Genomic DNA, 25,250 nt, shown 5'->3' with positions numbered 1-25,250 from the left:
TATGCTGTTAAATGTACCAAAATAATATTAAAAATAAATATAAGCATTAATTAATTGATAAAATGTGACAAAAAATTATTTTTCTGTTTTACTTTGCTTCTTTCTTACTTTTTATTAATTACCCTATTTATTTACTTTGCTATTAAATGTTCTCATTTATTTCTTTTTTATTAATTTTTGAATTTATTTATTTATTTTAGCAATTTTTTTTTTTATTTACTATATAAGTATTTATTCATTTGTATTTATTTTTTATTTATTTTAAATATATTTTTTAAAACATGTTTAATTCTTAATTTATTTATTTATTTCTAATTTTATTTCATGTTATTTTATCTTATCTTATTTTTATTTATGATTTTGGCCACCTCCATCCTCCATACAGGCAGAGATTAAAAACAAAAGCAAACCAACAAAGAAAAGACAGATAAGGGTTTGGAAAAGAAACAGAATTGTAGAAAGATAAGGACAGGGACAAATATCTAACCTCAGAGCAAAAAAGTAGAGGTTGATTACACAAGAAAGAGGAATGTAATTCATGTTTGAAAAGGTAAATGAAATATTTATTCCAGTTAAACAGAATATATGAGTTCTGCTGGGCTGAATTTCAGCCGCCTCCTTTATCTCTCACATTGTGTACAGTCTCCGGTTTCTTTCAGTTACTTAAAGTATGCAAAAACACATTTGACCTAATCTGCCTTGTAAAGTAAAGAGCACATGGAAATTGTTGGAATAACATTAAGTGAAAATTACCTCAGAAATAAAAGCATGTGCGACAGTTACTTTAAAAAAACAAAAACACGCTGGCAGCAGATCTCTATATCTGAACCTCCTCTGCAGGAATCCTGATCTCTGGCATCAAAACAGTGTAGGCTGATCCACCTGAGTCGGTTTTCAACAGCCGTGATTAAAAAGGTGGAGGGAATGAAAGTAATGGGATTAAAGACAGGCAGCTCTTTGTAAATGTGTGCCAAACCGGTAGAGAAGACAGAAGCGCGAAATCTCCCAACTTAAACAGTCACATCACACACGACTCATCCAGGAATTACTGTACAGGGACACTCATGCCCACATGTGCACAAAACACACAAATGTATCCACAATCAGGTAGATGCTCATAATCACTCAAATTAAAAAACGTGTCAAAACAAGCTACAAAGCCAAAGGGGAAACATATGAGGAACGCACACACATATATGCACACACACAGACGCAGAGGCAGTGATTGACAGCTTGCATTAAAGTGAGGGCAGGCCCGGGCATGGCAGGAGGAGGGGTGACGGGAGGCAATTAGAGGCATTTTTTAGATGATAATAGCTGTGTACAAGCCATACAGCCTATAAAAGCTATTCATAGCAGGCGAGCAGATGAGCATAGCTATGAAAATGACTGGTCCGTGTGCCCATGATATGGCCTCGAGGGCATGGAAGGGCAGAACAGAGAGAAAGACAGATAGAGGAGTGGCAAAAAGCTCTTACTCTGGCATGTAGGGATGTCGCAGTATCTCCAGTAGATGCCGTCTTCATGGTCTGCAATGTAGCACCACGGCTGAACGTCCCCATCAGGATTCCTACAGACACAGAGGGGTAAATGTTAGACCATGTCCACTCCAAACTACGCTGGTTAAATCTGATGATGCATCTTTTTCTTGCCATTTTGGCTTCTGGTTAAAAGTAGGCAGAGTTTTCACACCACGTGGTTGAATGCCTCCCCCAACCAGTCAAGTTGCAGTTTACATCCATGTCTATCCAGGCTTAAATGTAGCCATGACAGTAGACAATGCTTCAAATATGGATGTGCGACAAAAAAGCTAGGAATGCTAAAACATGGATGCGTCACACACACCTTCAACCCGGCAGCACAGACCATACAATCAACACAGTTTCAAGTTCCTGAGATATGAGGTTGAATAATGGCCACAGTGAGGGTGACCTTTGACCTTTTGGATATAAAATGTCATCACTTCATAATTTGTCTGAAATTTTTTTATCATGATTAGCTGATTAATTCTTGCATTATGGCCAAAAACATGTTTTGTGAGGTCACAGTGACCTTGACATTTAGCCACCAACTTCTGATCAGTCCATCCTCGAGTCCAAGTGGACCTTTGTCCGAGATATAATGACATTTCCTCAAGGCGTTCCTGAGATATCGCGTTCGCGAGAATAGAATAGAATACGAAGTCACCGTGACCTTTTCTTCTGACCACCTAAATCTAATCTGTTCATCATTCTTGAGTCTGAGTGGACCTAATTTGAAGACATTCCCTTAAGGCGTTCCTGAGATATCAAATTCATGAGAATGGGACAAACGGACGGATGACCTGAAAACATAACGCCTCAGGCCACAAGATACACAGATTTCTCAAAGGTGAAGATGTTATTCTTCTTTGCTCGTTTAGTTGTCTGACAACAGAAACAGTGGTGGAAAACAAAGTAAACTGGAAAAACAAACTCATGAAATCAGCTGTGTTCAAGGGGACAAAGGTTTACCTGCAAAGACTCAACAGAGGAACAGGTTTGTGTCTGTTTTGTTGGTTGGTTGTTTGGTATAAAGGGCAAGATTTAGCCATTTTTCAATTGATTTGAGGTTTCAGAGTGGATAGAACTCTTTACAAAAATGACATGAAAAAAAAACTAGTGTAGATGCAAATCGTTTTTTTAGATTAGTCTGTCTCAGTGTGGAAGCAAAGATGTGTTGGAGACATAAGAGCTGAAAAGAAAAGAAAGAGAAGGAAAAGGGATGACAGGAAAGGAAGACAGGGTGATGTCAGGGATATGTGGGCAAACAACTAAACAAAGCCCAGCTATCAACTGAAAACCGCGCTGCAGATGGCTGAATACTCAATAATGTTTCCGAGGGGGATTATCTTGGCTGTGTCAATCATCCTGAGTAGCACCCCTCGGCGCTTTATGGTTTAGCCTCTTCCTCTGCGCTCTGGAGGCTTGACCATGCATGTCAGTCAAGGGCCAGACCAACGGGTCTTTGATGGGTGGAGATGGTTGGAGGTCGGGGCGGGGGGCTCTTTGTTCCGGGGCCAGACACAGACCTGAAAAAAAAGGGGATGATGGGGCAATGCTTTTGTCTGAGGCCTCTTTTGAACCTCATCAAGGCACTTTTAACCCATCATAATAAGGCTGACAGGCCCCTCGGTGCTTTTGCTTTTCAGTCTCCCTGACAAAAGCAATGATGAAGTGGGATTGAAGATGGAAATGCCTAAAAGCTTTGTGCAGGCTCCATATCTCCAGGGTGATCGTGCAACTTTGTACATCATGACCCTTATGGCAACTTCTAAATTGCTGATGATAAATGATATCAAAGCAGGTAGTATGCAGAGGGAGATCTTCTTGGTGCTGTTTCAGCGCTTTAAGCTCTATTTCAGGATTAGTTTGAACTGTAAAAATACACAGCCTGTCTACTAAAAAAGCCCTCTAAGATGACATTGCTATTTTTTTTTCAGGCCTGACTATAATTGCCAGAGACCTTTTCTCTTCTCTTTTGACACACCTCATTGTAGCATCTTGAAAAAGCCCTGAGGTGCTGCACTATCCCGTTTCGCCTATTGTGAGCAAAGTTGTGAAGGGCGTTTCCATTTCTTTTCTTCCCCTATCAAAAACACTATCCTGAGTTTCCTCCTCTCTTTTCACACTCAGAATGAGGCACTGACAAAGATGTCGTTGTAAAGACTTTTTTGGGTTGAACTCAAGTTTAAGTGCCTAAAAGCATTTCACTACTGATATCTGGCAAACAGTTATCGCTCTCTTTCTTGCGGCCTGTCATCAACCTGAAAGCAGTTTTGCTCATTCTTCATTTTACTATTCTTGCATAAAACAACCCAGAACTCAACCTGAACTTTTCCCATGTTCACAGGAATCCAGCCTTGTTTTCCAGTAAATTTCGACACCGTATCGCAGGCCCAGATCTGTTTGTTGCTCCACCCAGATTGGAGGCAGACACCTGTTTGTTTAGCCTGAGGCTACTGCTGAAATGAAAAGAGCAAATTCTGGGTCCAACCATCAAAACATTGGATTATATACCCTTTCTCTATTTCTCTCTCCCCTTCTCTTTTTCATGCCTGTCAACGTGTAATGGCCCTATTTGAAATAAGACTCCTAAGAGCTCATCTATAGCCACTTATGTAATTTACTGCACTTTCTTAATCACCCCCTAAGGAGGCAGACATGAATTACAACCATCAGCATTCACATCCTCAGCAGACCACCCATCCCACATCTGACCCACCGGCATCTTTGATCAGTAAATGACGTGGTGTGTCCCTCTAAGCTCTCTCAACACATGGTGCCAGTTGCATAAAACACCTGAAAGTCTGGTTAAGAGTTAAGGTTGCCTCACAAGAAAATCAGTTGCACTAAACACCCATTAGTCTTCTCCTTAAGGTTTCCTCTAAATCTTCAAGTACGTATTTCAGGTTTTCACCTTATCTCGGCTCATTTATGCTAAACGTTGGATATGTACACAGACGCAGATGGAGGCTTCTATCCCTACTCTGTGTTCAACCACCGCGTCTACAACGCTGCCATCTATTTTCCTGCATACAGGGAGCTTAAGTGAGCCTTTGCTGTGTATTTAAAAACTATTGCAAAGAAGGCCTTACAAGCAAACTAAAGGGGGAAAAGTTGTATTTATGACTTCATCCTAACCGCAACATGGCCAAGGTTATGGCGATAAATAAAGACAATGAATGCATGAATGAGTGTTCAGCGACCGGGAGAACCCAAGGGATACGCTTGTGATTTAACACTAGATTCAACTCAAATCAATTTTCATTTCAATTTCCTTTTTTCTGTTTTCTGTTTGCCCTCATTTAAAGGGAAATTTCGGTTTATTTCAACCTGTCTCCTATCGTCCTAAATTTGTTTCAAGTGACTAGTGACATAAAAATAATAGTTAGCATGTTAGCCGTTAGCCTAGATACAGCCAGGGCGCATAGTAGCGTCAGACCTGTTAAAACGTAAGTGAACACTTCAAGTGCAAAGTTAGTCCACTAAACAAGCTTTTTTTCCACAAAGACCGCCTCATATCGTTAGGATAAATGTCAGAGAACATATAGAAAATGACATGGAAACGTGTCGTCTTACCTTACGCTACTCTGCGCCCCAGCTGTATCTAGGCTAACGGCTAACATGCTAACCATTATTTTTATGTCACTAGTCACTTGAAACAAATTTAGGACGATAGGAGACAGGTTGAAATAAACCGAAATTTCCCTTTAAGGATCTCAAGGAATTTGTGAGATGACAACAGGTATCACAAGCAAACAAACAATCTCCATGGAAACAGCAGAATTTTACTGTTGTAAAATGTCTTTCACTGCAGTCAACGCCTTGTTTTTCCTTTTGTAAGGCAATCTTTTAAGGGATTCTGTGCTTTACCCTTTTGTAAATCCCTATGGAGACATTAATCCTTAAGTGTCATACTTAAGGAGAAAACTTGAGGTGTTTTGTGCAACCAGTCCCTGGTTTCGGAATAGTGTTTCATCCCTCTCTTTCACACACACCCACCTGCACACACCCTTTCAGCAGAAGCATGGGAACATCATCCACAGGGCTAAGGTGAGCAGACTAGCCCACATGACAGAGAAACATAATAAATCCTGCCCCGAGGTGCCAGAGTGTGTGTGTGTTTGTGTGTGTGTGTGTGTGAGGGGAGGGATGGTGGAAAGCAGACAGTGTCAGATTAGCCGAGGTGCCACAGCGCAGATAAGAGCAGACCCCAATGGACGGAAATCCATTCATTTAACCCGGCAGCACAGAGAAAGACTTCAGTCCTTGTGGTGACGCTCTGATAAAAGTTGCTGTCAGTGTGTGTGTGTGTGTGTGTGTGTGTGTGTGTATGTGTGTGTGTCAGGGGGGTTGCATTTACATCCATGTGCGTCAGAGATGGCCCGCTTGGCTCTGAGTAGAGCAGCTTGTTGAAACACTCCCATACCCAGAGGTAGATCACAGAAGATGTTTGGACACTTAATTGGCACAATTACGCTGATTGACTCATTTTGCTCGGAGTAAGCCGCACACTCCGGTACAGAGCCAATTATAGCCACATTGCATTTTTGCCTCAGAGGCTCTACAGTCCTGCACTTGGAGGCAAGAGTGGCTTGCATCTGAGCACAGAGAAAAACAGCTGTTCTTGGCTGGCTGCTGTTCAAAAGGTTTCCTTTAATAACCATTTTCCACGTACCTTAATCAGAAAATTTATGATCACCTTTAAAAAGCCTGGCACTGTTAAAATACATCTAAAAACCTCAAAATCATTTACATGGAACTATGTGTGCAAATGCTGGAAATAACATGCTCCTAGCTGTTTTTTTTTTCACAAGTCAAACAGAGAGGGAGAGTCTAGCGGCACTTTTGTTTAGTTAAACTAGTAGACGCGTAAAAAAAACAAAAAGGATGAAAGCTAATTTAGCCGAAATGGGGAGAGGAGAAATGTTGATTGGAAAGTGGTGGTGAAAGGCTTGTCTGGATTGGGATTTGAGGTCAACAGCAGATCAGAGTCTGGCAATTTACTGCCTGAGAGAAGACTCTTTAATTGACTTGGATGATTTAGCATGCAAACTGCTGCCTGCTGCTGCGCTGCATGAATGCATGTATTGAGGACGAGGGCTGATATGTAGAGTCTACTGTCTGCTGTTGTTCTCTTACGGTCCACTTGAGCTAAATAGGAGGTTGTCATGTTACAGTGTCATGCGTGGCTCGTCTACACACCACTACGTTTCTTGACTAACGACTTTAAAGAATCAAAACACCTAAATTACAAGAGACTTTTTCTCACCTACCTCTGTTGGTATGTAGCCATGTCGATAACTATGGTTTCATTCACTCAGGATTTCAGATGTTTGCTTATGAGATTCCTGTCTCCACCACAATACAATGGAGATTAATTAAATTTCATCTGGAGCACTCACAGTATTGATAAATTATCCTAATTTTGTTATTAAGTTCTCTTTGAAACTATTTCTTCAGCAGAAAGTAAGCCTGGTGAAAACTGTTGAGGCCTGAGGATAATCAACAGTAACCAGGACAATGTTTATGGGAAGAGAAGATAATACTGACTTTTTTTCAGCACAACAAATGAAATGGGAGGAGCTATTTTGGGCACACCTGGTTCAGAAAGTAAAAAGACAACATGGTATGACTCATGGTCTGAGCATTTCTACTGCTTGGACTGGCATAAATCTCTCCTAGAGATCGCCATCTGAACATATCGGGTCTATGTCTTTGAAAAAGAGTCGAAGGTACAAGACTGTGTACATAAAAACTCAGAGGTAGATGTTAACTACAACTCCCAAGATGCATTTCAGCAAGAAATATCGACTCAAGTAGGTGACGTGTGCAGCTAACAGTGAATGAAAGCTGAGGTTTACACTCAAGTTAGAAGTTGACTACGTCTCCCAAGGTGGATTTCAGCAAAAAAAACAACATCCAAACACAAACCCTAGAGCGTGGTGATGTGTCCTACTATCTGTCGTTGTCAGGTGACGTAACGCTCACTATAGCTGCAGTGTATTGTGGGTCGAATTGCCATTTTGGAGGTTGTAAACAACTCAACAGAGAGCATTACCTTTGGTGAAATGGGACATTCATGTTGTGTGAAAGACTGCTATAATAAGTCACACGAAAGAAAGTTGACCACAATGTAAAATTTTTAAGGTTTCCTGCTTGGAAAAGAAGCTTTGGACAGCAGGTAGAGATGATAACAAACAAGCGTTGGATGGCCGGGGTCACAGCGGTTAGACGGAAGGACATCACTTTCAATACGATATCTCCCTTCATGCGTGTTTGCTCTCTGCATTTTCATAAAGGCAAGTAAGAGAGTATTGGTGGATGAAACCTAAAGATTGGACTGTTTAGAAAAATGACTCTGGATTGTGCACCAATTTTGGATTTACTATGGGGCCTTGTTCTGTTCACAAAATCAACGACAAGCAACAAATTCAACAGCAGCTGAGGCTCATGGGTATTTTTGCCAATATGCCGATGTTTTCTAACTCTCTCCTGTTGTAGGATGAACATATTATGATTATGCCTAGGACTATGCCTAAACTGTCTCATCTTAGATTACGTGTAAAACATGCTATTTATTTGAATGTAACATTTTCCAACAGAACTATAAAGTTTATCCTACTTTAACACACTCGGATGATGCGTTTCCTGAGACCATCCTGACAATGGCCGCACCCAGAAAACATTTGACCTATTTGAACTAATCAAAGTCCCATAATTGATGCGTGATCTTATCGCCCTGTTGTATCGACAGAAATGTTTTGGGCCAATGATGATTTTAATTTTAAAGCCTTAAAGAGGCAACAGATAGCATCTTTTCCTAAATATATCATTATGAAAATAAAGTGGATTGCACAGGGTAGTGGCCACAGTAAAATCAGACTATCAGCGTTTACATAGGTTACTTAGTGGCTTTGCAATAAGCTTCTGCCACCGGTGCCGAAATTTCGCGGAAAAAATCTGCTTTACGGCAGGAAACGCGTCATGTATTGCGAAATTGGTCGGTGAGCCAATCAGGGACTGAAGCTGGTCCTTATGAGGAGTTGGGCATGAGATAGTTAAGCACAATGGCAGACAGACAAAGTTTGGAAACAAGTGAAAAACGACCTAGCAAAAGAAAACCAGCTCCTCTGTGTGAGGAGGCAAAGAAGAGCAAAAAGGAGAGTGATAAAAGAAGAGGAAAAACAAGAGTAAACCTCAGTCAGGCGTTCAAGAGATGGAGGGAGCTCCGTTACCAAAGAGGCTTCAAAACCGATGTCCAGCTAGCTTTCTTTCTAATGGATCAGTAACACAGCTAAATGTTAGCTAGACGAGAGAGGACTGTACTGTTCTGGCTGCTAGTTAATTACTAGCTGGCCAGCATCGCTAGGCTTTACAGCCTACATTTTATTGATTATCTCTGATCCCCATGGTCAATTTGGTCATTGCGACAGTGCGACGCAACACCACTGACGCTAGGTGGCGCCAAGCTAAAAAAAACCCAAATCCTATCTGTTGCCTCTTTAACTGTCGATACCAATGATGTGCCAATATTATTGTGCGTTCTTATTTACTAGTATATATTAGGGCTGTACCCGACTCAGAATTAATTCAATTGAATCAGATTTGACTGTTAGTTCCTTTTTTTCCCATATATAGTTTGAAAGTTTGAGCAGGGCTCAGTGGGACATTCAGGCTGACAGCAGCGTTTAGCAAATAGGTGCTAACTACGCTAACGACGGATCGGAAATGTGCAACAACACTGTTTGCCGACACTAGATATCAAAGAAAAGCCAGAGACTGTATTATACTGAGTTGCTGTGAGCTGTAGATTTAGCACTTCGAAGCAGAAGGCAGAAGAGTATGTTGTGTCAGAGCCTCATCAGGAGAAGTCTCTCTTCCTCTGGACAGCTGCCTCCGTCTGAATGTCTGCAACTGCCTGTACTGAGGAGCTAAATCTAGGGACTGAAACATCCCAGAAGTACACTGCACACTGACTGACAAAAACCCACGACTGCTTGACTTGTAGAATGTGGACTGAGGGGTCTCCGACTGATGATACACATCTTCAGCTCTCGGGGCAGCCCTCGTATATATCTATTTAATCGTTACACTATTATGGAGACTCTTATCTTCTATGTTCCATAACATGACAACTGCAACAGAAAGTAATACCTCAAACGTAAACAAATAAAACCTAAACTATTAGCATGACTAAAATCCAAGTTCAAAAACACGTTCCTTCATAATTTGGGTGAAACGGCCTTTCAAAGACAAATGTACAAACATATAATGGGTACATTGTCTTGCATGAAGTTAGTCCCAACCATAATGTTGATGGCGGATGATGTGGCGCCACATAGTACATCTTCTCGCGGGACACTTCTATTAACTTCTTCAATTTAACAAAGCAGCGCACTGGGATTGTAATACAGTCGTACAAATGGTGGACGACTTGGCTGCAGTTTGCCTGACCTCAGATTTGCACCTGACATCATGGAGATTCAATTACAATCAACTTGGGGAACACTATTCACTCTGGCATTTCCATTATCTCATCTATGTAGGGAAAAAGCATTAGAAGCCATAGTGGACACTCATAAATTGTACAGTACACACACACACACACACACACCTGCATATAAATAGCCAGGAAATGGCTGGCAAAGCTATTCAACCACCCACTGAACCGTCATGCACTTCACGCCCTCATACTAATGCACGGGGGGGAGAGTCCAATATCAGCCTGTAGGAACAGTAGATTGGAAGGAACAATAAATGAAATATAAATCAGGACTTTGACTTGTGAGATGTTCTTCTTATGAATGTCGTGAAGTATTCAGAAAAGGTCAAACAAGTACTTAAGGAATAAAAAAAGCGTCTTGTTTAAGTGTAAAACTGCAGAATGACTGTTGAGCAACGTCCTATAGCTCAATACCAGATTTAAGAGTGGATCATTATATACCATGAAATGAATTCTGAATCGAACCAAGTCGATGATCAGTAATGCGATATTCACTGTTGAAATGAGTCTTGCTAAGTCTCAGCTTAGACACGAGAGCCGTTGTCCTTTTCCTGAGGCTTTGTGCTCCTTCTTTTTTGCAGGGGAACAATGTGACATTTCCCCTCTGCCCAGTTTCTTCCCGTTTTCACTGGGGTTTTTTATAGCAGGCTATAAAGATGAAATGTGGGGGCTGTTAGGGCTCTTTCTCCAGCCCCACTGTGATGCCCTCTCGACTAAATCACCACCGGGAAAACACCAGTGATGGGACAAGAAGTGAGCTTGTAGTCCTCTGCCCTGCAACATCTGATACGTGCTGAGAGCCATGTGTAAAAGCTAAGACATGCAGCGTCACATTATCCACCTGTGCCTTGGCCTCAGCTCTCATCTCATAAAACCACAATTGGCCTCAGGGTCAGACATGCCAAAAAACTGCCCTGGCTCTCCTTTTTTTTTTTTTAAGCCCTCCTTTTATTCTGCTGCTTCCCCTTTCTGTCTCAGAATTACCACCTATTGTGGAGCTCTATTCAGACACAAAAAATGTAAGCCTCAGATGAAAGACAGATACAGCATGAGTAGGAAGACGAGAAAGAACTCTGAGGTTCAACAAACAGAATTTGAATTGCAAGATGCACTTCATGTGAAAAAAAGAGATTTGCAATCCAAATTGAGCAACAACGTCCAGGCCTTCTCATGAGCCAACTTTCTGTGATCAAAAAAATCAAACATTACACATCCTGCTTTGTGGTGCGGCGTTTCCCACAGAATTGGATTCTATGTGTATGTGTATGTGTGTGTGTGTGTGGGTGGGGGGGGGGGGGGGGGGGGGGGGGGGCGTATTCACTCTGCGAACTCTCTCTGAGTCAGCTGATCAGTTTTGGTCAAGTCAAACGGAGTTTATCAGATCAAAATGGGTTAGAGTGGCAGCTGCTACTTAAGGCGAGTGAAAACAAGCTTTCTGTTGCTGACGTTAAACAGGTTAGACCCAGCGCTGCACCGCAGGGTGCACAGTTACCATGAAAACGCAGCTGGTTTCATCTAAAGTAGGCTGAAAAAATGATGGACAACACTTGAATGAGAGCGCTGTATGTGGTGGTGCTCAGAGCAGTATAAATATTCTGACCGTGCTCTGAATAAACAGTCCAGTTTGTGCCAAGCAGCAGCCTCAGGGGCTGAATAATGGAGCCAACGTGGAAGTGTCAAAAACTGCAGTTCTTTGAATGGCCACTTGAGGCTGGCTCCAAAAGCCAGACAGTCTCCATAGACCCCCATGTTGAAATGCCCAACTTTACAGCAGAAATCAACATGTTTACAGACTGATACAAAAACGATTTTTGCTCTCTATGGCTACTATCGCCATTCATGACAACTGTGCGGGGGCAAATTTTAATAGAACTCACCTGTTAATATTTTATTAAGGCTTAAAGTTACACATAATCAAGGAAGGGCCACTTTGAATGACGGGATGTCTGCGAATAGTGTCCTCAAATTCTCCGTCAGATCCACCCCTCGCTACTCCACAGTGCCAGCCGCTCACCCAAATATGGTCACTTCGAGCTCCAAAAAAAACAAAATGGTGAGTGTGCTCTGTCGCTTAGAGTTAATAAGGCAAGATAAAGAGAGGGGTACAGCTCATATAATAGAAAATCAAATGTGGCAGCGAATGTTGGTATTGTGGCAGCCACCACAAATAAATGAATGTGTTGGAAACCCTGGGTGGGATAGCCATCTACTCTGCACTGACATACATGTTGTGTGCACAGACCAACATACACGCGGGTGGACGCATGCACAAATACTTGACCCTGTGGAGACATGCCAGAAATGCCATCCCTCATCTTTCACAATGAAGCGGCCACTTTGGTCCCTATAGCCCCGCTGATGGGTGACTCTTTACAAGGAGGATGTCTGAGAGAGACTGAGAGTAGTTGTAGCTACAGCCCTAAGTGACAGAAATCCCTCTGTCAGGAAGAAACAATGCTAGGAGCTGTCAGTGAGTTAGAAAAGCTAGCTGCATCTGTGGCCAAGAAAACAGCCAAATCCAAACAATGAAGATGTCCACTTTGGATCGCTTGTTGGACATAATACACCCCTAATGTGCAGGGAAAGCCTTCCACGATCCTCTTCATGTATCCTGCTCATAAATCTTCCGAATCTCCATCCAGTTCAAGTAAAAACAAATCTGCCCAGTGCCACTTCAAAGCATTGCTGCGTTATGAGTTTACAACCATGACTTAGAGAAATGTTTCAGAGGCTTTGGGCCGTGGAGGAGGGGGTGTTCTGTTTCTTACGGCTTGGCGATCAGGGCCAAGCCACTGTTCTGGACGTCTCGGTGAATTTGAACTGACTCACGAAAGAGAGTGGATCCCTGCAAATACAGAAGTTTGACACTCGCGCATACAACACTGACAGTCGTACTTGGAGTGTGACTGACGGATAGAAAGGGTTTTCTAGACACCCAAAGCCACCGTGTCCCTTCACATTCCAGGGATGAGGGATGGAGATTTGCTTACACAAACTCTTCAAGCATGTTTGCGTCCTTGTGATGACAGGGCTAAACGTTCGCTTTGGATACCACCAATAAAATATTCAGTGGCGAATGTCTGAGCAGGTCCCCTGTGCTCAAACTCTTTGCAAAAACGACAACGACCTGCTTCTAAATTATTCAGGAAGTCAAATGCTTTGTCTGGGAAGTTCAAAGCTCTGTCAAACATCAGTATCCATCTGAGCTTAAAGGTGCTACTCAAAGCATTTTGACATCAATAACATCAATCATATTTGTCATAAACAAACAAGATAACTGCTAAAAAGACTGTCAGCGTTACACCATGAGCCACTGCTTAGGATTCTGTGGTAAATTGGATGGATTTCCAGCACAAAGGGAAAGCCTTGACAATAAAAATCGAGAGGGAAAAGTTATTCTTCCAGTGCAGAGAGAATGAAACGCTTTCAGAATAATGTTTTACTAAACTTTCACCCTTAGCTGTATCTGTAGCCTCTGTGAAAATATGCCCAGAAGCGACAGCAGGTCAGACTGTACGATCTTTGTGAGATATTAGCGGTGACGGTCTCTTTGATTACAGGAATCGTATTAACACAATCCAATCAATTTAAAAAAAAAAAAAACATTAAATGTTAAAATGCTACATGTAACTCTTGAGTATAACCTCCGAGGAAAAGTAATCTGATGCTGCGTTTTAAAAATTGTCTCTGACATTCCAAAAAGGTTTTTCCACGTTTCTCTAATCTGTGATTGTTTCCTTGTGAAACGCTGGACAGCTGTTTCTCTAAAGGCCTCCAGAAACTGGCTCCACTTTGCGTAAAGAGGTCACAAGCCAAAAAGATCAGGAGCCTCTGCTTTAGAGGCATCTGCCCTTGATTTAACTTATGGACTATAGTTAGTAACTATAGACAATATTGTCCTGTTTCCCAGCTCTAAGTTCAAATATTCAGTCCCATAAACTGCTGAGAAAACCCTTTGGTTGAAACAATTTGAGCTGAAGTTGTTGTAGCAAAAACAAGATTTAAAATAAGTCATGTCAGGTCATCCACACTATCAAATTAAAACTCAGGAAACAGTTGGTTGATTAACATCTGGTATCATGATTTTTGAAAAGTAAACGCTTAGGGCCCTGATCAGACAGAGCACGTTCTACTGGTTGCAAAATGAAAGGCACATCCACCGCCTTTTTTGTTGTAGCCTGTCCCGATCCAATAGTTTTTGCAACCTGCTGCGTTGTTATTGTTTTTTTAATTCTTGTTGCAAGGCAGCCACAGAATGTCTTGTCCTTAGCTTAAAAACGGACGTGCAGAGGGCACTGGCTCCGGCTCTGATTGAAAATGAGACTCGGTTCCCAAATAGTACGTTGGTGACAAGGAAATGGAGCTCTGATCTATAGGCTACAGATCACATTGTAAAAGTGAACCACCACGTCACTGCTGATCGCCACACAAGACAATGAATATAAAGGGAAACTTTGCCATTATTGAACCAGCTGTGTGTGTGCAGATGAACGGTGTTTGGCTTGCCACGTGCCACTGTCAGCACTCAGACCTCTGCCGCTGGATGGGCAGGGATCTCTGGGGGAAATCAAACAACTTTCATCTGCACACAATGCGATGACACACAGCTGGTTGAAAATCAGCAGGGTTGGTCCACTGTTATAATCATTAAAAAGCAAAAGCAGCATGTGTATACATTCAGTAGGCTATATCTTCAGTAGCTAGCTAGCTAACCCTACACTTTTCAGGCTTTGATTTTGGTTTTGGAACAGGGAAGAAACGTATTTTTCCAACCTCTCCAGGTAACGAGTATCATTAATACACGACGTGCCCCAGGCACAACATTTAGCTCCAAATCCACAAAACCAGCCTGAAAATGAAGGAAATCGGAAAACAATGGAGCACAGCTGTGTTGTTGTCGGACACTGGTATGAGCCGGCCCGATTCTATGTTATGATTGGCCAGTCTGCGTCCAGGAGTGGGAAATTTCAAAAAGTAGTTGAGGCTACAGTTTGCATATTGCCTAGTACGGTGACAATAAAAGTGAGTTAACGTTAGCTTAACACAAACCATGAATTGTAAGCTACCATTTGTTGTCACTGCCACCACAGAAAGCCCGCCTTTCAATTCATCGATTGGACAATGGAAAAAGAAAAAAACGGCAATGAAGTTTGGCGCTTTTACACTCTGAATTGAAAGTTTTCCGACTCGAGTTGTTCAGGGTGCTCCTGCAAAAATGTGAGGCACTCAGTAACTCAAAAACAGCGAGCAAAAGATGTCACTCTCATTGTAAACTAAAAGGCGAAAACTAAAATGTGCTCTGTCTGACTGGGGTCTATATGGGTTAAAACATCTGAAAAAGGACTCACCTGCAGTAGTTGTGGCTGCCCAAACCACCCTCTCCATTGGGGTATTTGAGGGTGTTGTAAGGGTGCTGGAACGTCTCATTCCAGAAGAGGCAGGGTTTACCACCGTGCAGGCTGGTCTGGTTCTGGAAGCCCCTGTAGTCCTCTCCGTTGGCAGTGTAGCACTCTGCAAAGACAGAAATGAAATGGAGAAAATGAGAAAAAATCACTGGTGTCTGCGATAAGGGATTAGACGTCCATTACGATGGAAATCAAAAGCTTGGCGAGAGCTTTCAAACAGGCATGTATAAAAGGCAGCCACATATGTGACCTGCTTTATTGAGAATCTGGATTCAGTGAAATACTCTCGTGCTATTAAAATGTTTTAATGTGTTTGGAATGATCATAGACGATACGTTTGGAATAATTGTATTCTTTGCCCAGGCTCTGTTCATTTCAGCTCTGGCCAAACGTGGTAAAGCAAGATCAATCACGGCATTGTTTCAATTAATGTCAATGCAGGAGCACATAAAAACAAAACAAAAAAAAAAACATGGCCCACAGATATACAACCAAAAGCAAACATGGCTTGAATTTCCAGGAAGGGTATGACAACCATATGGCCAAGTCAGAGAGAGAGAGAGAGTGAGAAAGACAGAGAGCTGCTTTCCCAAGGCAAAACAATGGCTGGTGGAGGGCTTTTCTTCCCTGAAAGAGGGAATTCAAATAAACAATGGCTGATGGGAGCATGATGAGCCATCACCGCTCATCGCTCTCAGCCTCGGGGGTGGGGGGGGGGGGCTCCCGTCAAGAGAGTTTTAACAGCTACAACTGAATTCCTCTTTTGATTGCATTAGGATGGAAAATATTAATTTATTATGTGACTGTTATGATTACTCATACTGCAGGTGCTCATAATTGCAGCGACTGCTGACAGAGCAGGATACCCTTCAGTGTAAACAGCGGGGATCAAAACAGTCTTTTCACCATGTATATATGTCATTAAAGGAGACTTATTATGCCTTTCTGTATTTTGTGTCTCGTAGTGTTACAATGAAGTATGTTCATATTAAATGTTGCCAAAGTCTAAAATAATGAGGTAGATGCATACTCTGGCTACAGTATGGAGTCATAGTGTGCCGGATTTTGCTCCAGGCACACTGTTGCAAGTATTTATATTACAAAGCCTACATTGCTACATGTAGCTGCATGCTAATGTCAGGGAAACATGTAAACTTGGTTGCTGATGGCGTAAATTTCTCCCTGATTTTGGATGATATTCCTGCTGTTGTATGTCTGGTTGTGTTTAGATGATTTTATTGGGGACTTTTTGCGGCAGAAAATGACTCTTTTTCTGTTAGAGCCATTCCTCAGCTGCAATGATGGTGCAGAGACACCAAGATACAGGAGACCTGGAAACACTCACCAATCAGACTAGACCGGGATTTTTCAGGAGGGCGCTTAAAGGGACAGGTGCTAAAACAGAGCATCTCAGACAGAGGGTGAACACAGGTGTTCCAGCCATAGACTGATGGTGCTTTCTCACCTGCCCTGTTTGGTTCGGTTCAATCAAACTCAAGTTCATTTGTTCTCTAAGTGCGTTTCATTTGGGCAGGTGTGAACACAGCAATCAGGTCTCAGTCCGGTTACAAATGAACTCTGGTGCGGTTCGTTGTGGTGAGAACATGTTCCGACCTGGATCTGAACCAACTGCAGTCACATGACACATTGTTTGGGTTAAACATGAGCATGTTACAGTCCTGGAGGATTATTAATGTGCACCTCCTCCTGTACTGCCTTAATATGCACATTCAGCACATCCAATGCATCAAAACATTGTTTTCTAGTTGGAGCCGCGCCTTGTTTTCAAACTGTATGGTTTGACTAAAATGAACAATGACAGCAATATAGTCCACGATGAGCAGCGCTAAAATCAACCTGCGTAGTTGTCCCTCCATTGTGACATTAGAAAGTGTCACATTTATCTTGCAAGTGTACTCTTCTTCAACGTTTGCTTTACTTCCTGGATTTTTCCCACATGGAAATTCTGACCAATCAAGAGCAGCTTTCTTGCGCAAGGCATTTGATCTGGTCCGCTTGTAAATGCTGCCGTGAGAACATGAACCAAGGTAATGATACAGCTTTGTAACAAAGTTAGTCCTTGATTCAGACCAAAGCAAGTGAACTCTAGGTCTGAAAGCACTCTGAATATAAAGATGTACGACACGTCTCCACTTCCTTTTAACTGTACAAAAATGAAGCCAAAATATCCCTCATAATTTGGAGCCAGAGTCTGCGCAGTAGAGATCTCTGCAGTATCGTCTTCTCGCCCATACAACCGTCCCACCAACTGCAAGCAACACCTTTGACCACAAGCACACTGATTGGCACACACAGCTGTCAACCATAATGTCAAACCCCATTTTATAGAATCCAGTAACTAGTTGCAACTAAACTTATAAAAAAATGAACATTTGGACATCCATCAGCATGATAAGAACTAAGTTTAGACATATGATGCAGCCAGTTGCCAGGAGGCTGATGATGTTTTGGCTTCACTTTTATGGAGTGGTCAAGTCCTCCATCTTATACAGTCTATGGTTCCAGTACAGACAATATGAGGTAAAGTGTTTCTGACACACGAAAGCACTTAACTACAAGTATGAACCTGAAAATGAGCACAATAGGTCCTCTTTAAGTTGCAAAGATAATATGCAAATCAAGTGCACCAGTTTGAAGTTCCGACACACAGTATGTGCAATAACACTTTCTAGTGCTGACTTATCTGCTTTTCAAAATGTGAGGCAAGAGCACATGGAAGTGTTACAAATATTCTACCTCACACCTGTCAATCAAACACTAATAAGAAAAATAAAAAGAACAATACTCACTTGTTTGGCTCGTCTCCATGGGGTCTTGTTGCTATGTACGCGGTTAGCCAATGACCGGCCCCTTTCATCAAGTCAAGCTGTCGGGGCTGAGTATGAGCTAATGCATTGCAATATGACAGTCATTACACCCCTTGGTGAGCCAGCTGTGCTCCAAGACTCTTTCTCATTCTCTTTCGAGTCCAGAATGTTTCCCAACTTCCTCTTTCTCTTCTATCTTATCATCTGTTCTCTCACCATCCTTCACTCTTCCTCCCTCTGCTGCTTTTGCCTTTCTCTGTCATCCCCTTTCAACTCGTAGACAGACAAACATTTCTTTGGGGATAGCTTAGCCACACAGTTATGCAACTTCTGTAGTCTGTTGCCAGGTCCTTCGTTACATGGCAGCCTCTAGATGCTGTTTCACAGGTCTACAGGAGCCAGGTAGCATCAATAATGGCAGTTAGAAAACTTAAAAATGTTTGTTCTTTTTATTTGTTCAAGATCAATAAACTCCCAAATTAAACATCTGTTCACAAAGTGCATACTGTGGAACTGTGGGGCCTAAACAAGAAATAAATGTTGTGCAAGTTTCATGTGTTTAGTAATTAGCTTCCCATACTCTCGACTATGCTTTGCAATATTTACAGCAGTTAGCTTGCACGCAAACACACATTCCAGCCTCTCTTGCATCCACCACAAAAGTACTGCTAACACTTAATTTTAGAGTAAATCAAAGGCCCCGGCTGTTCTCAGTGTGTCAGCCAGAGTTGCTTTTAATTAAAGTTGTTTCGGCTGTGTTGTTCAGTCAAGCTTGTCAGCCATCCATCGCCCGGCTGACAGGAGTTCGACAGCAGCACGGAGCTGCAGGGTGTCAGGTTCCTGCAATTATGATGGCACTCTATTGTCAGTAAATGGCTTCGCTCTCTCTTAGCAAATTAATACCACGTCGGCATGCAAGGATATCAACCACCGGATCGTAAATCCACTTGAGAGTGTCTGAGGCAGAACACGACTCCATAAAATTGGAAAAACAGCTTAATGGTGTTACAACAGGGGTCATGCTCTTGCCACCTTTACACGTGGGAGCGATGAGAGTGGTGGAGGACACACGTTATCATCAGGCTGATACCCAGAGGACAACCGAGGCGTGTTAAATAATGCACATTTGGAAAGAGTCGATGTTGCAATGTGCACAGGATGCAGACGTTTAACCTGCAGAGGACTTTGGAGATAAGAGGGTGCTGTTTATACCGACATTAGTGTCAGCTGTTCTGGTGTAGTCCAAGAATGATGGCATATAATATGCTTTGTATAATATGATATATATATTCTACTTATTTGGGGAGACAGGAATCAGATGATGAATTTTTAGTGCATCTACATTTTTGCTGGATGCCGGCAACCACGGCAACAGAAAGAAAGAGAAGGAAACACTGCTATTGAGAGTTTGGCAGCAGCACAAGCACAATCATGAGTCACTGCTCCCCAAAAGCAATCACGACTGTTACTGCCCCAGTCAGAGAGGATAACATCAGGCAGGGACAGGGCAGCCGACTGCATCCCAAATGAGCTCACGTCCTTCAAATATCTTCCCCTCAAAAAGAGCGGGTATTAAAATGACTGAACTTGGCTGCATGCAGCGCTGCTCAACGCACTGTATCAAAAAGAAAGAGCCAAATGACTTTGTAAATGTCTCCTCTCCTCCTTCAGGAAACTTTTCTCTGGAGTTTCGGGATGAAGCACGGCTCGTCTGCACATGGTCCGCTTGGAACGAGCTGCTGCTGGCAATCATCCCGCCCTGCTGCGGCCAAGTTAGTTTCCAGAATGAGATGGTAAATATGGCAGCGTTTTGCCACCGGGAGGAGGGGAGGGGGGAGTGTTCCAGGTGGTTTCAAAGCACCATTTGCTTGTGGTGGGAATGGGAAGTAGCAGATCTGCAAGGACTCAGCGATAAGTGAGGCCATCGTTAAAGATGAATGGTCCATTTAAGAGCCCTGCGGACGGCCACACATCTATCAAGCTTAAGAGAAAAGGACAATTTTACTTAAGAGCGGTGTGGATATGAGCATTTTATCCTTGTCCTGGAGGAAATGAAGAGCTCATCTGCTGATTGGACCGTCACCACTCCAGGCCCACTCCCCTCCGAACATGGTCAGCCCCCCCCCCCCCATCTCACACCCCTTTCCTTGTCACCAAGCAACTGTTGCGCTCTCGTCACATGGGCCTGGGCTTTCTTGTGGTTTCATCATAGGCCGTGATGGGAAACAGAGCCACCACCGCATGAAAGACGGAGAGAAGGGGGGGGAAAAAGCCTCCTATAAAATACATGCAGATCTACAAATAGAAAAAGTCCGGGAAAGGGAAGAGGAGGACTCGCCCTTGACCAAGCCCTGCGCTTACAGAATACTGCACCACCCCGGCGACGAGAGAAAAAAAAAAAAGAAAAACAGCAGAGGATCGCTGAGAGAGAGCTAATCGCCCTGTTATTATATTTGTTGGGATTTGTGGCTAATGACTTCCACATTGCAACTTCAAATGCACTTGATGCTCCGGGAAAAGAGAGGGGGGGTAAAGAGAGACAGAGCGAGGGAAAAGAGTATGGGGCTTTGGTCATGTGATGTCAAGAACACAAACAAACACGCTTAAAAACAAATGGTTTCCCTGAGACGCGTTGCCAGGTCACACAAGAGCACTTATTTGTTGTGTTTGCTACGAGGGATGAAAAGCAGCGATAATTACAGACGACTGCTTCCTCGCGGAGGGCTGACATAAAGAGCTTCCTTCCATCTTTATTATATGCTTCGAGCTCTGGGGACAGCAAAACAGGCTTAGTGCATGGGCAATATTTCCACTATAATAAAATTACACAGAATGAGTCCATGATAGAAGCATGCATGTACAGTGTTATGCATGAAAAAACTTAATTTGTACAGGCACTAACACCACCGAAAACTGGAGGCTGCACGCTGAGGATTCAGAGAGCTTCCAAAGTCTACAAACAAAGATGACAGGAACAGCAGATTATTAATGCACAACCTGCCACAATATGTTTCCCCTCCACTGTGTCCTGGTAGCCATTACTGTTGTGGGGCTCATTAATGTCAGTGTAGTAAGAATGGAGGCCAGGGCCAGGCCAAACCAGGCCAGATGTAGCGGGTTAGAGATTTCTTTTTTGGTAGGAGGGGGGCACAGCTGGCTGCAACACAAGTCTGGTTCCCCTTTTCCCCAGCAGCATCCATTTCCACATCAAAACCACATCAGACTTCAGAGGATCACAGGAAAGACTGCTTCACATTTATTATCCAGGTTTCACAGATAGTCACAGATTCAGTGAGGCTCTTTTAATGAAGTCGCTGAGCAGACGTCAGTGATTTCTCAGAGAGGGAGGGTGGGACTCGGAAGTTAATGGACCACACCTCTCCTCCCTGCTACTCTGATCTCTCCTATCCTGTAAAAGCTTTTTTTTTAAGCAGTGCCCTCATGCAAGAGGGTCACTGAAAGTGCAACAAAAAAAGCAACGGTGATCCCATTGTGATGAAAACAGATGCGTCTAACTAGTTAAATCTGCAGACAATGACTTCTCAATGGGATTTTACAGTCTTTCTTTTCATTTCATGCTTTTGTCATAGGTTGATAACCAGGCCATAAACCAAGACCTCATTCAGTCCCAAAATAGCCTCCATCACCACCATTCTTCCCCTGCAAAAACCCTCCGCTGCACCACCTCCTGAGTTCACTACCACAGTAGCCACAGGCCCACAGGACTCCCTGCCAAAGTTGCTTGGTAGCACCTATAAAACATGGCCCCATCTCGTTCTACTGCGGCCCCTATTATTTAGTTCCGTAATGGAAAGAGTCTAATCTGCTGTGGGTTAAACGCGCTGCCAAAAAACCCCTCTGTTTGAAGTTGCTTGTCACAAAAATGGAAAGCAGAAAAGGTTTTTCGCCACAAGCTGCTCTCTGGCCCTAAATTTAAGTGTTATGTCCTGAGGGATTTTGAAAAATCAATCAGCAAACTTACCGGAGCAGATAAGACGTTGACCTCTGTGGGATTTCCTACATGATCTCTGACAAATCACAGCACAGATGGACCAAGGGTGGCTCTGTGAGTGGACCAGGATGGAACAAGGAGGGACGATTGCGAGTTTTACTTGGCACACGTTCAGGGAGTGACTGATGGGCTGCAGCCTCTGACAATGACGTAAAGGACATTCAGGGACTTGCTCAACCCCTGGGGGAAAAAAAGCCGCTGGCAAAAACATCGACATCAGAGACCCACCAGCCAACCTGACATGAGGGCGGACGAGGTGTCGCGTTCAATTACGTCCCTCTGGCACCTCCTTCCTCAAGTCATAATCAACATCTGCCAACAAGGAGGCCATATTTCTAAACATGATTAAAACTTCTTCACCTCCAGCACTGTCCTTGTTTTTTTCTGTAGTTTCACACACATGTTCAGTCACACACCAAGACGACAGGGGTGACGGGGTTAAACAAATAGAAGGGGAAATCTCCTGCATACTCAACACATGTCACTGAACCTGCTCTAAACCAGCTCTGACACCAGAGTAAACAAGGCTCGTGCAGCTAGGAGAAAGCATAAGTGGAGATAGGAGGGAGGGAGCAGTGACAGAGAAGCCAAGATGGGCTCAGGGTGTTTAGTTCAGAGCTATTGAAGGTGCACAGTTAGTGTCTGGGATCGATCCATCCTAAATTAAACCTAACTACAAATTGGAGCGGAGCACTGAGACTGAAGGAAAAGCTTGTGAAAGACAAAGTGATGGCAGGGGAAGCAAAATTAAGCTGAAGAGAAAGAAGAGAGGCAAACACAGAGTGAGTCAGGGTGGGACAAAGACCGTTTTTATGATCCCGCAGATTGTTAACCCAGGCTCTAATTTTCTCCTTCTTGTGCATTGCACCAATGAAGTGAACACTGCACATTTCCCCATGTTACAGACGAGGCCGACGAAGACCGGGCTTGTAAAATTAACAGCGAACATGGAGTAAGCGTCTCCAACGCCATGAAGGTACAAATCTCATTCCAGAGGAGCTCTGTGGCACAGCTGTGTGCTGGGGCCTTTTCACCAGCAAACAAACAACCAATGCAGGGCTTAAGGGAGAGAAAATATGTCTTGCTAATGCGTGTCTTCTGTGAAGAAAATAACACAACCCCATATGGGTTCCTCATCGCATGCAGCCTTTGATAACCAGAGGATCTACGGCTTGTGATACAAGTCATGATGGCTCGCCGTTGCTAATGGCCGTGCGTGCCTCGCATGGGGGTGTTTTAAGCTTGTTCTCTTCTTTTTTGTTTTGCCTGCAAATGGATGGTAAAATGATCTCTCAGTCAACTTGCACTGTCAGATGTCCTGATAAACATATGCAGTGACAAAACATGCATTAATCTGCACTCCTGCCCACATCATTCCAGCTCTTTTTTTTCTCTCCGTCTCCCCCCTCATACCCATACACCCCCCCCCCCCCTCCTGAGATGCACTTACAGTGCGAATGAAAGAGAGCAATTTTCATCAGTGGAGCAGCCGCAGTATTTTAAGATGGATCCGATGTGGAGGGAAAGGACACACACACTCACGCACACACACATAGACATGCACACAGGCTCCTTTGTTCCCTCAGTGGTGGGGCCAGTGTCATTGTGGTGATGCCATTCTCACCCACTCATCACTGTACTGTTGATATCGCCCACTGGCTGTGTGTGTGTGAGCTTACATGTGTGTGTGAGTGCACGTCTGTCAAGTCCCTAACTCCTCTCCACACAATGGGCCAGCCTCTCAAAGGCAGTAATCAATTTGAGGTAACGTTATGTAAGCCGTGCAGCCTGTACGGCTTCAGCTGGCCTCCTGTCTGCTCTCTCGTAGGACGGTTTCCCGTAGCTGCGATGATAACATTTTGATAACACACAGCGATGGAGCTCAGATCAACATGTAGGCCCTCTGCCCCGCATGTTAAGCTACTTCAGGCTATAACATGAAAGCTGGACAGCACCTCAAAGAAAGGTGAAGCATGAAAGAAAAGGGGTTGTCGCTAAACACACCTGTTTTCGATCGTCCTGTTTGTGCTCAGGTTAGCTGCTATCTGAGGAATGTAAATTATATGTGGTTTCGACTGAAGCTCTGTCAGTGCTGTTGCAGGGGATTGAGTGCAACCATTATAGACACCCCCCCCAACACACACACATACACACACACCACCTCCTCTGTCTCTTCTTTCCTGAGGTCCTGTGTGAATACAGGGTTGCGGGGAAGGTGAGGTCTGACTTGGATAAATAAAGGCCTCGGGGTCGAGGGGAGGGAGCGATGTGACCTGCCCGGCTAGTGCAAACAACAAAAAAACACACTGCAGCTCCAGATCAAAAGCTCAGCTCTTTTTCCTGTTTAACAGACATCATTATTAAAACAGAATGATGCCTGAGTGAATCATAACAAGACTCCAGGCAAGAGAAGCTGAAGCCGTGGTGTAAAAGAGATTTAGAGGATCTGATAACAAAAGTACTTTCGCAGATGGCGTTTTTTTTTTGTTTGGTCTTGAGGATCTGAACATTCAGTAAACTGCACACTTCCCATGTTCATGTTCATGTGTATTTCTGGGCTTTAGCAGCGGATGAGGGTGCAGGTGTTGCTGAAAATCATTTTAGAGGAACTTTCAAACACTATCCAACTTTCTCAGTTCCCATTAGATGCTATTTGGAAGAGAGTTTGATTAGTTATTTCCTGTTGCAGAGATTTCCCGCCAACTGTCATTGTTAGTGGCATTTCATCTAGGGGAGAGGCTGCAACCATTAAAAACTTGACATTTTGCTTAATGAATAAACTGTAAGATTAATTATCGAAATAGTTGCTGTTGACGGTGGACGATTAAGGACAATATGCTCATCTGCTGAGTCATTCCATACTATCACGATTCTTGGGTGCCGATTTGATTTTTATTGCGATTTTTTTAACACTGGACCATGGGGAAAAGTTGAATCATACTGTACACAGACTATATATCATGAGGCATATGTCCAAAA

General features: G+C 43.2%; 1 protein-coding gene across 2 annotated transcripts in view; it reads right to left on the bottom strand.

Moving 5' to 3' along the window:
* The window catches only part of kremen1 (kringle containing transmembrane protein 1), a 92,340-nt gene that overhangs the window by 46,828 nt on the left and 20,262 nt on the right, over positions 1–25,250 (bottom strand). For both annotated transcript variants that reach the window (XM_078170524.1, XM_078170525.1), the window contains exons 2-3: positions 15,375–15,537; positions 1,479–1,570 (exon numbers count right to left, since the gene is read on the bottom strand). In XM_078170524.1, coding sequence (XP_078026650.1) covers positions 1,479–1,570; positions 15,375–15,537 — 255 coding nt within the window. The remainder of the gene's footprint in view (positions 1–1,478; positions 1,571–15,374; positions 15,538–25,250) is intronic.

This window comes from Epinephelus lanceolatus, chromosome 9, assembly GCF_041903045.1.
Source record: "Epinephelus lanceolatus isolate andai-2023 chromosome 9, ASM4190304v1, whole genome shotgun sequence".
In the NCBI taxonomy this organism is placed as follows: Eukaryota; Metazoa; Chordata; class Actinopteri; order Perciformes; family Serranidae; genus Epinephelus; species Epinephelus lanceolatus.
The sequence above is the reverse complement of the archived record's forward strand: the minus strand, read 5'-3'. Positions and strand labels throughout refer to the sequence as shown.